This window comes from Chanos chanos, chromosome 4 (assembly GCF_902362185.1).
Source record: "Chanos chanos chromosome 4, fChaCha1.1, whole genome shotgun sequence".
In the NCBI taxonomy this organism is placed as follows: Eukaryota; Metazoa; Chordata; class Actinopteri; order Gonorynchiformes; family Chanidae; genus Chanos; species Chanos chanos.
In genome coordinates this window covers 31,067,425-31,079,340 of record NC_044498.1, presented here as the reverse complement: position 1 = coordinate 31,079,340, position 11,916 = coordinate 31,067,425, and the positions used below count along the sequence as shown (strand labels likewise).

The window sequence follows — 11,916 nt, the reverse complement described above, 5'->3', positions numbered from 1 at the left end:
ACAAGCTGACTTCATCTATGCAAAGTGCCAAATGGGATGCAGTGGGACGGTCAAGGACGGTCAAGGACAAATGGCTTGAGTTTCTTGCGGTTAATCCTGGTTCTCTGCACGGACTCCACTCCATTCTAATGTTTGTTTTCAACAAAAACTCAAGTGAACCTCTTTTGAGGAAAGAACACAGAAACACACATACTTCATCTGATACAAATTAGTCATAAAATGACCTTCTAACCTCAAATCAGCCATCCACAGATCTGATCCTCAAAAGAAACATGAACATAGAAAATTTGATTATTTATAAATCACTTTGTTTATTTAAATCAGCGTTAGGCAGTTATGCTATGAACCAAAAAATGCAGAAGAAAACAAAACACAAAAGATCCAGTTAAATGAATTTCATCTGGCACTGAAGGAAAAAAATATACATACATATGTGCGCACGCGCACGCACACACACGCACACACACACACACACACACACACACACAAACAAACTGCGCATGAAGTCCCTCCAGTATACACGAGACCATGATAGGAAAGGAAAAAAAACGTTAAAAACCAGCGTTTTTCCATGTCTGCACTTTTACAGATACCAAATCTTTTTTTTTCCTTTTTTTTATTCCTTTTTTAGCCATATTCCTTCCCCACCCTGACCTCTGAGTGACACTTTGAGGAAACACAGCCAGGAGGGTTATGTCCCTCATAATGACTCCAACACTCAAACGTTTCTCAGTGGGATGCCACTGACTGCATGTGAGCAGACAACTCCATTCTTCCTCAATACAACTCAAGTCACGCACTGCAAAAATGCAAGCCAAGAAAAACACAGAAATAATGAATGCCTACAAAAAGAAATGCCTGCAAAATAAACCCCTCTGCTACACAGAGAATACAACCGGAATATATAGGTATACATATTTAAAAAAACAACAACAACAACAACAACAACAACAACAAAAACATAAAAATCTGCTCAGTCCTTATTTGGAATAGCTAGAAAGAGGAAAGAAGACAAATGTCCATGTTTCAGGGATCCTAGAGTCAGTGACGAAGGCAGTGGTCGAAATGACCAAAACACCAACCCAAACAAAAAAAACAAATAGAAAATAAAAAATGCATTTCCACAAAGCCCATACACTTTAACCCCACCCCAATGCGCCACAGAGCAGTATCAGACAGCTCTCCTCTGTTAGGACAAGAACAACCCACCAAGGAGAGGAGGGAAGAGACATACAGATGACGGGGGAAAAAAGCCAAAAGACGGAAAAGCCGCACTGTTTTTTTCTTTCTTTCTTTTTTTCTTTCTTTCTCTTAGACAGCTGGCCTGTCTAAACGGTGCAAAGCGTGATGGCTGGAGTGAACAGGGAGGAAGAGGAGCTGTGATTCATTTTGGTTGTTCAGTGTCAGAGGCGGTTACACTGGCCAGAGAACGCTGTCCTTCCCAGGAAAAACTGACCATCAGGTTCCACCACGTTCCCCACACATAAATAATACACAAACACTTTTACTGTCATTTACCCAGCTGACCCTACCGCATCATAAGGGAACCCATGTTTTTTTTGTGTGGTTTTTTTTTTTTGTTTGTTTGTTTTTTACAGCTGACATATGTGTGGACAACAGCTAGTCCACATCAGAATGCCTTTTACCACAAGCACAAGGTATTAACACCAAAGCTGAGACAATTTCCAGACAATTCACTGTGAGACCACTGGTTTTGGACACATGTGCTCTGACGTATATTGACATAAAAGTTCAAATGACGGGTCGTGACACCTTTATGATGCTGTCACGTCAGCTTGACATGACATTCAGCTACAGATACAGTGTCACCAATGCTCAAAACTCACGCCCCCGTTACCCTACACAGCACAGCCGCTATCGCTCCGACAACCGCCGACCAAATGGCATGAGTAGCAGAAGAGAGGAGATGAGAGGTAAATAGATATATATGTGTGTGGAGACTGTATGTGGATGTTGCAGGGTAAGGGGACTCTGTCTGCGTTTATCTGACTGTCACTCCCAGCTTCTCCAGGACACGAACACCCTTCTCCTGATACTCCTCTCGCGTCAGCCAAAAGTTGTCCTTGTCCTTCATGATGTCGGCCAGGACGGCCCCGCCCAGGAATACCATGTGCTTACGCCGGGGGGGGTCCTCGATGCGGATCTTGAATTTCTGCAGGGTGTTAAACAGACAGACAGTGAGGAAAAAGTATGGGGAGGGTGGGGACATGAAAAACAGATGAAAAATGAGGCAGTTTCCTCTCATAGTTGAGGTAGAAATGATGGGCACCACTTTTGATCACTGAATTAATCATCCACAAATACTAGTGTTCTGAGGAGAACCATACCCTTTAGCCTTTGGTGAGAATAATTCAGCACCACAAATTACTATGGCTATGAATCCTGGTGCCATTTGGAAGGGGTTAACTGGCCACCTGTACAAGCTGTGTGCTGGTCGCACTGGTGTTTTACAAGGTCCTTATAGAAGTGCATAAATGAAGTAACTGAAACTTAATTTATTTATTTATCTGTTTTGGAAAAGATGGACAGACACACTGCTAAGCACCTATCTGACATTCCATCCATAATTGATCATCTAAAAATAGGGTCGTGACAAGCTGTCTGCTAACAGCCACCCAAAAAACGCTTTTCTGGGCTAATTGCCAGGTTTGACATGAGTCCTAGCCCAGTCAGCATGCAGCCTGGGTGCAACCTGTTCCCCTGCACCCACACCACTGGCCAGCCAACCTCCCTTGTCCGCAAACCCGACAGTGCTGAGGGGATTTAGCTCCCTCTGCTGGTTGGGCTGGGTTACTGCGGCATAGGTCACACTGAAACTCACAGCAAGGTCAAGACGTAGACACAGGCCTTACTCAGTGTTCTGATCCAAACAGGACATGAGATTTAAAACCCTAGAGAGTTATGGCATGGGAAGAGGTTGCCTCTCACAAACAGTTCTCTGATGTGTGGAGTGTGTTTGCATTCTGAAAATGCAGACTCACCGACAGCTTGTCCACGTCTCCTTTAAGCACACGCTCCAGGTACAGCTGCTTCAGCTCCCTCTCCAGCCGTGACGGCAGGCCAGGGTACATGGTGGATCCTCCGGACAGGACGATATGCTTATAGAACTCCGCTCTAGAAGAGACAGAGAGAGAGAATCAGTCAGAAAAAACACACACTGTTGTTCAGACATTGGCACTGGAAGGGTGAAGAGCTTTTTATGGCCAGAAAGTAAAAAAGCAGATTCCCCTGTTTTTTTCTTTTTTTTTTGCCCCTGAGCTGAAGTTAAGACATCTAAAACTGACAATGAGTGACTGTTACTTACGAATTATTTACACCACATGTCACCTTTTCATGGGTCAGCTCGCCCGGACTGGATGACAAAGACTGATTCAGCTGTATCTTAAATCTGAGGTTTAATGTGGTATAAAATATGATGGACTCTTGCAGTGAGAGTAAACCACTAAATGTGGGGAAATATCCCTTTCTGTTTTGCTCGAAGGAAAAGGACAGCAGGTAATGTGATGAGGGTTAAATCAGCTAGTAAAATATTTCTTCATTTCTGGACACACGGTTAATATGTGGTTGACTCTATGCTGTTATTCAAAGAGAGGAAATACCTGAGGAGTATGTTTCTTCTCTATATGTCTTTATATTTAGTGTCACAGAGTAGGATAGCACTGATGTACAGCGTGCAGGTGTGTGTGTGTGTGTGTGTGTGTGTGTGTGTGCGTGCGTTTGGTCCTGGGGTGGACAAATTCTCACCTGGTATCGATGTCTGCGGCCTGGATGGTGTTGAAGAGCAGCTCAGCTACACCCACACCCTCCACATTAATGAGGTGGGGCTGGAACAGAGCCTCTGGAGCCTCAAACCTCTCTCCACCCACCTTAATCACCCTGCCATCAGGGAGCTACACACACACACACACACACATATACACACATATACACACATACACACACAGATAAAACTTTAATCACCTTGCCATCAGGAAGCTACACAAATACAGAGACACAGACATGGATCCACACAGACACGGGCGCGCACACACACTGACACAAAAAAAGGGGGGGCAGACACACAGACAGGAAAACACACAGACAGGGACCAAAGACTTTCCACCAGCCGCTGGTCAATTAGACAAACGAGGCCTTTAACTAGAGCTTTGTTTAAAAGATTTTATCAGTGAATACATCTCCAGCACATGCTTCCGTTTCATTCTCAGCGCTGGGAACAGAACATCAGACACACACTGATAATTCAATGTTCCTGTTAGCACAGACTGGACAGAAGACAGAACGCGTGAGCCTGGGCCCTGGGTTTTGGGCCATGGCCCAGTCCAGTTGTGATGAGTAATGAGAAAACGGTGGTGGCTTTGCGTGGGCGGACATAAAGAGTCTATTGAGGGGCCATCCAGCGGCAGAGACGCAGCGTCCCAGCTGGGCGGGGACGGTAGCCACACAGGAAATGATGTCAGAGCAGTGGTTAGTCCAGCCTCAGTGCCACACTGCCCTCCTTGTTTCAACACACTCTGTTTTTTATCTTTTTCCTCTTTTTTTTTCAATTCCCCTCCTACAGAAAACACTTTGGAAAGAAAAGCAAGCCCTCCAGAGGAAAATTCCACACCCACGCCTCTGGTCTCAGGGAAGGTGGAGCCACTGGTCAGCCGCCTCACAACACCCCAAAACCTGACCCCCCCCACCCTTCTGTCCCTCAATATATTAGAAGCCAATCGGCATGCGCTGGCTTGACCGGTGCATCGACTACAGGGGAATTCCCTTTCAGGTCAATTTCATCCAAACAGCATGTTTCTATGGTTACAGAGGAGAGGGACATGTCCTGTTGTGGGGTAGTTAAAGCCACAGACAGGAGCAGAGGAGTAAATTACACTCCACATCGGGACTGAAGACACTGACTTTCAAACTGGGTTTAAAACCTCAGCTGTATTGCCAACTGGGTCCAGCTCAAATGACTCCTGGTATGTAATGAAAATACCACCAGTCTCCATGTGCCAAACTTTTTATCATTTTATGTGTGTGTGTGTTTGTGCGTGTGTAGATATAAAAACCACAGGCCATACCACCCCTGAGTCATCTATAATGTTACTATTTCCAAGTAACATAACCAATACAGACAGATGTCATGCACTGTACAACAAAACGCTTTAAACACAAAACTCTTGATCTCATATGAAGGTCTCTAAGCACCAGTGAGTCTTCCACTTCAGAGCAGAAAAAGCTCATGCAAAAGGCAGTGTTTCAGTGGCTTACGTGCAGCCTGATTAGACGGATTCATTATTCAAACCTGTAACGTGCTGTGTAATTCTGTGTTGACACAGGTTGTGTTGTCACTGACCGTGTAAGACTCCACCAGAACAGTGGTCTCCAGGGCCAGTTTCTGCTCCTGCTCGATGTTGTAGCCCACGTAACACAGCTTCTCCTTCATCATTCGCACCGTCTCGAAATCCGCCGAGTGGTTAAAGGCATAACCTCGGAGAAGCAGCAGCTGTGGACAGACACACAGACAGCACATGCCCAGTCTCACTCACTTCCTGTGGCTTTTTGTGTTTTCTTCTGCCTTACGATGTTGAGTCTAGATATTAGCCGCTATTTTTTCTCTTTTCAACCTTTAACATTTGACAAAAATGCTGGTTGCTAACGCCCCAGTCTTAGGTTTTGGTTCTGTTTTCTTTTTTTGGGGGGGGGGGGGGGGGGTGTAGAAATGTCATCTAAACAGAAACATGTTGAGTTCACACTCAGTTTTTAGTGTGGCTTCACTATGTAATATTCACAATAGACAATAGCGTTGCTTGGAAATATGAGAGGACAGACACAGATGGGCAGACGAGTAAAGGAAAAAAAAAAGCTGTGTAAACAGCATTCAGGACACAGGTGAGATGTCAGTACTTTGATGAGGTAGCGGGTGATGTCGCGTCCTGCGATGTCCAGTCTCCGTGTGAGATGGGGCAGGGAGAACCCCTCATACACGGGGCAGATGTGAGTCACACCGTCACCCGAATCCACCACAACACCAGTCAACAGACCTGCACAGCACATAAAAAATACACTCAACAGACTGTAAAAACCACATGGCAAAGGACTACACATACACACACAGCACTCCTCTGCTGCCAACCAGGATTGCACACCTGAGGAATCATATGTATAACACACATCAAACACATACTGACAGAGAGAGGGAGAGAGAGAGAAAGAGAGAGAGAGAAAAGATACATGTAAGTTAACCATATTTGTGGCCAATGTTTTCTTTTATTCATTATGTCTAATGACATACCTTGAGCATACAGTGTAAGCACAGCCTGGATTGCAATGTAAACTCCCGAGAACTGGTACATCTCAAACATCACCTGCAAAATAAACATTTAAAATGAGCGTTCAATCGGTAAATCGTGTTAGGTGGCACTAGTGCTAGGACAAAGTACTTGTGCAGGTGTTGCTAAAAAACTAAAAGAACATGAAACTACAAACACGTTCCAAAGGGTAAACCAAGGCCCATGTTTCATCAGGAGGCTTGGCTGTGTAACCTCTGGGACAATGAGAACTGAGAGACACAAATCTGACACTGACTGGGTGTAACCCAAACAAAGAGATAATGGGCAAATACTGAGCCAGTCAAGTGAATCTGTGTGTGTGTGTGTGTGTGTGTGTGTATGAGTGAGTGAGTGAGTGAGTGAGTGAGTGAGTGAGTGAGAGTGAAACCATGTGTGCAGAGTGTGAGTGTGTGTGAAATAGAGAGATATCATTCAAGAGTCATTCAAGACAGGAGCACATCCTCCCACACAAGCCAGTCAGCTCACAGCATTCTGTCAATACAGCCCTGTCACTCACAAAGTACAGCAGGTATGTCAAGCCCCAGTCAACTGTGTGCAGAGCAAAGCTAAAACACACAGCTCATTACAGCTCTCTTACTGATGTCCAAATGAGCTAAACTGTATTACGCTTTTCACTAACACACACACATGCACGCACATGCACACACCTCAATTATTTTCTCACGGTTCTTGGTGGGGTTCATGGGTGGTTCGGTGAGGAGGATTTTGCAGTTGCGGGAGTCGATGTTGAGTTTCTCGGGGCCAAAGGTGTAGTCCCACAGGTGCTTCATGTCGTCCCAGTTTCTAACGATGCCGTTTTCCATTGGGTAGTTCACCTCCAGCATGGAACGCAGCTCACTAGCCTCATCCCCCACCATCAAGTCCTGTGGGGTCAAAGGTTAAGGGTCAAAGGTCAAATCCAAATCACCACCATTAAAAGTCCACCTTGCTGATCAAGATGATGCTTTTTTTCAAGGAGCACTGTGCTTACACACCAGGCAAAGGACATCGCATTACTACATTACACTGACAGAGCAATGGAGCTTAGTCCCAGTTTATGAATCAAACATTCAGCATGTCCACACCAGAACCATGGAGCACTGCAGATCCTCGCAGACAGATGTCCACCGCTTCCCTGCTCCATGTCCTGAGACGACCCCTGAGGTGAGCCTACAGACCCCCCACCCCCCCGTACAGTGGCCAGTTACGAGCGCAGGCATAGTGCACGCAGCCACAGAGAGATGAGATGGAGAGACTCAGGCCACGCCCACTGAAAAGGCCAGTCAGATTAACCAGCACTTCCTCTACATGCACAAACCCATGCACTGAACTCCGTTAGTCATCAACATTGTTCTCTCCACACCCCTGCACCATCTTTTTCTGTCTGTCACCCTCAACCCTCAGTTCCCTCAGTACAGACTCATAGGCACTGGGCCAGCGGGCATCGCCTCAGTGGGATCTCTTTAGCCTCACTGCATCCCATCTGTCGCCATGTTACACTACCACAGTCTCCACACAGGACCACCACCCCTGCAGAGCCCCGCCCACTGAGGCATCCCTTTAAATACAGAGAGAAGGAGCGCAGTGTGTGCTTTGGCACTGATGTAGCTCCACGCTGGCACATCCATGTGTTCCCAATGAAGGACCACTGTATTTTAAATTCATCTGTCTGCCTCACTTCCTGCACACTGCACTGCTCAATCTCAGCTAAACACAAGACCATCTCCACAACTTATTTACGGGGGAGATTCGCCAATCTCTCCTGTCCTCACCGCTGTGTTTTCACCGAGCTGTAGTTGATCAGGTTTTTTTTTAAATGATGTAGGTATACAATGTTGACAAATTCCTCTCATTCATTCAGCTATCAGTCTCACAGTCTCCCACTCTTTACAGATACATAAGGAACCTAAAGACTGCATCTTCAACCTCATAACAGAGATGGGGGGGGCCTCTAAGTAATAAAATTACATTCATTATGCAATGTTCTTTCTTTCTTAAAAGAAACTGTCACAAAAGAGAGCAGCAGACATTTTGAGAGTCTGAGAAAAGATGATAATCAGTAAGAAAATAATTTTATACAGTTATTTGTGTGGATGGAACCACTTCTGCATGAGAAAGGGGAACTGTTACTCGCTAAGGACAGCTGAATATAGGCCAATCTTCAACATCTGATATTCATACTAATATGTCATGTTCTTTTCTACTGCAAAGAGCTCACTATTCTGAGCAGTTGAGTACTAGGGGAAAAAAACTCTTGAGGAAGTGGTGGGGAGGCTAAAAACAACAACAACAAAAAAAAAAACACTCAGAACTCGACAAAAAGTTAGAACAAAGAGTCTTTCACTACAACAAACTTTGTTATACTCAAACAGCTAAAAGATGGTAGAGAAGAAATATTTTTAATAAATGGTGAGAACATATCAGTGAGGCAGTCAATGTAATATAATAAAAGTAAACAAAACACAAAAGTAAACAAAAATAACTGTCTTTTGCTGAGTTTTACTGTTGAGATATACCATACAAAGCATCACACTTTCCTTGGCAGGCAACCAGGACAAAACAAACAAACAAACAAAAAAAATGCACACAGCAAACTGCACTTACCATCTTTTTGTTATTCTACCTCAACATGAGAAAAAAAAGACAGAGGACAAAAGGGCATAAAAAGGTAGATCACAGAAAGAGTAACAGATAAGAGAAGAACTGATCCCCCAACAGAAAAAAAGACTTGAGCAGTAAGCAATGCAAGGGACAACAAATAATTACAGCAAACAGTTGTGCCTAAATGACTGCAAACAACTGTTTTCTTCCAAGTATGATCCAGGGCAAGTTCTGGATCAAAAGTCATTAGGTAGTTTTAGGCCCATTCCAAACGTGCCGTCATGGGGGGGGCTGTATATGTGTGAGGAGAAATGACATTGCAGAGTCAAGTATGGATTACCAAATATGGCTTATGAAAGTCAACTGAGCACATCAGACCAGAGTGAATGAGTGAGGACAGGAAGCAGAGACAGAGACACCACTGGTTTCCTCTTGTGAATTCAGATAAACACTTCGCAAACACCTGTACAGAATGATGATCAAATCTGCCGCTTTGCTATAAAACTGCACATATTATTTAAAGGGGGAGGTGTACATTGAAGTTACAAGGTGCTTGTAGGGGTTTTTTTTTGTTTTGTTTTGTTTTTCTAAGAGGTTTAAAAATGGCCCATTGATCAATCTAAGGCAGACAGAGAACATGATGCAGAATGGAGGCTGTAGTGTTGTGTTGGGTAAGAGTGCAGAGAGAAAGATGAGGACTGTACCTTAATCTCAATGTTGCCAACTTTAGCAGTGGAGCGGATAATGGGCCTGCCCACAAGGGCAGGGAAGATGTGCTCTGGGAAGTTCGAACCTGCATATCCACACTTCACAAACTGTGGGGATACATAAGGAAGAAGAAGAAGGAGTAGGAGAAGGAGAAGGAGAAGGGGGGAGAGAGAGAAAGAGAGAGAGAGAGAGAGAGAGATTTAATATTGGACTGGCTTTTGCTGCGAAGCTGACATTTTTTAGAGCATGTCTGACACTATTTTCCACACAAACCAGTGCTCATATAATGAAAGACAGCCACTGGATGACACTGACACAAATGTCTATTAAAAACAAACTTGAATAAGGGGTAAAAATCTGCAGCCACTTTCAAATCTTCACCTGTTCAGGAGCTGAGTTTCTTCTTCTCAGTGACTGACACTCAAATATTTATTCTAAAATAGTGTTCCATGACATAATAAATACACTTTTAAAAATAAAAATCAAGTTTCTGCCTTAAGATCGTCTTTATTACTTTATATGTTACTTCACTAAACTATTTTCGTTTTGTTTTTATTGATATTCTTAGTTTTAACCTTATGTCTTCTTTTTTAATCATGTGTTCTCCTTTCATGCCATCATTTTGCGATTATTTCTACATTAGTCATCGTATCTATTATTAAACTTTTTTTCTGTCACAAAACTGAGAAGCAGACTTCAAAGGCAGAAAGGAACAGTGTTTATTCTTAACTCAACACATGAGGTACAGAGTCTTAAGGAAAAAAGCAAGTCCAGAGAATATCTGCTGATACAGAAAAACTTCAGCCCAGCATAATACGCTATTGGTCGTCAGTTGTGTTCATTTCCTAACAGTCATACTAGCTCAGTCTGTCTGGGTCCAGGCTGTGGTTGAAGGGCTGATCTCATTTCCCTCTGACTCATTACCTCACGGTTGCCTCTGCCAAAGTAGCTCTCCCTGACAGCCTGCACTGAACAGCATCCCCCCTCTGCGCGCTGACACAATCACGTCCATTTACCAGGTAGACAGATTGTCGGAGGAATGCTCACAAACAAACAAACCAAAACAGCTATTGCAAATACGTTTTGTTTTACAATATTGTATTTTTTGTCATTGTTTGAAGCAGTGAGTGCCTTGGCCAAAGAACTACCTCATCGACTGGTTCATAGGCTTTCTTACCTGTGGAGAGAGTTGAGCGAACCCAGTGCCTCCTTATTAAGATGTGTTTCATGGTTAAATGTGGGGCGATATCGAGGAACGAAATTCGCGTTCGGACTAATGAATATGGCATTGGTCTGAAACAAATTATAGACTAATTCAGTGTTATCAAGCTAGTGGTGCTGAATATAGAGTAGCTGCTAAACGGCTGCCTTACGTCGGGCCCTTTTAACACTTCTGGCACGCGAGCGACACACCTTTTGACCCCTCTCGAAACAAATAGCGTGTGAAGGAAGTTGGCAGTTTATCATAATTTCACAAGCAAATAACTTTGTCACTGTGAATCTGAACACTTGAAACGGACAAAGTAACTGTTATTGATGGTCGTGAAACGTGCAATAATAACAACTATTTGGATACACTGTCCTAGTAGTTACCCAACAGTCACCTAAAAATTGTTCAGTGTCTTACTGTTGTCTGTGTTCCGTATAGCCCTCGCCCACTGCCCTAACTGAACCCTATGAGTGGAGTACAACTGCATTGACTGTAGGTATGTTCAGTTCATTTAAAACTGACGCTCTATTTCGGAGCAGCAGCTGAATAGTGACATGCGGTAGCAACTGTTCCAAAGCGACGAGCGAGATTAAAGAAGAATGTTGCATATGACTTCATAGATGGGAGCTTTTCTAAGGATGAGCGGAATCGGTTGAATTCACTGACACAACTGCGAGGAAGTTCTAAAATGTCTTATTACCACAAATTAAACGAAGGATACCTGTCATATAACATATAATTGCGTTTATTAACTGCATTAAAGAAACGATTTATGGTGCATTATAGTAGCTGACAGACACATTCCTCTACCTACCCACCCAGTTAGCTTAGTGGCTAAGCCTTGCTGACTTCCTGTTTCTGAAAAAATCTTTTTTCCATTGTCAAAGAAGCTTTTAAAAATTCAAGATCAATAAAGATCATCTGCAAACAACATTCTGTCGGTTTACCTACCCCGGTTCCATTGTCACAAACCACCACTTTCCTTCCCTGACTGTCCATTTTTCAAAATCCAGGAACCAACAAAACCTTCCTTGATCAACTTTCTTCCTAGAGCCGGAAATTACA

At 43.8% G+C, this 11,916-nt stretch overlaps 1 protein-coding gene across 2 annotated transcripts; it reads right to left on the bottom strand.

The window, feature by feature from the left end:
• Window positions 1-487: 487 nt before the first annotated feature.
• On the bottom strand, window positions 488-11,896 carry actr2b (actin related protein 2b). Of its 2 annotated transcripts, XM_030771417.1 has the most exons (10): window positions 11,803-11,896; window positions 9,638-9,748; window positions 8,937-8,951; window positions 7,001-7,216; window positions 6,296-6,368; window positions 5,908-6,044; window positions 5,357-5,506; window positions 3,766-3,911; window positions 3,003-3,135; window positions 488-2,173 (listed from the first exon to the last, which is right to left on the bottom strand). In XM_030771417.1, exons 1-10 carry the CDS (start codon window positions 11,848-11,850, stop codon window positions 2,003-2,005), a joined length of 1,200 nt encoding a protein of 399 aa, XP_030627277.1. In that variant the 5' UTR covers window positions 11,851-11,896; the 3' UTR covers window positions 488-2,002. The 2 variants fall into 2 exon arrangements, with proteins under 2 accessions (XP_030627277.1, XP_030627276.1); XM_030771416.1 differs by lacking the exon at window positions 8,937-8,951.
• Window positions 11,897-11,916: the final 20 nt, after the last annotated feature.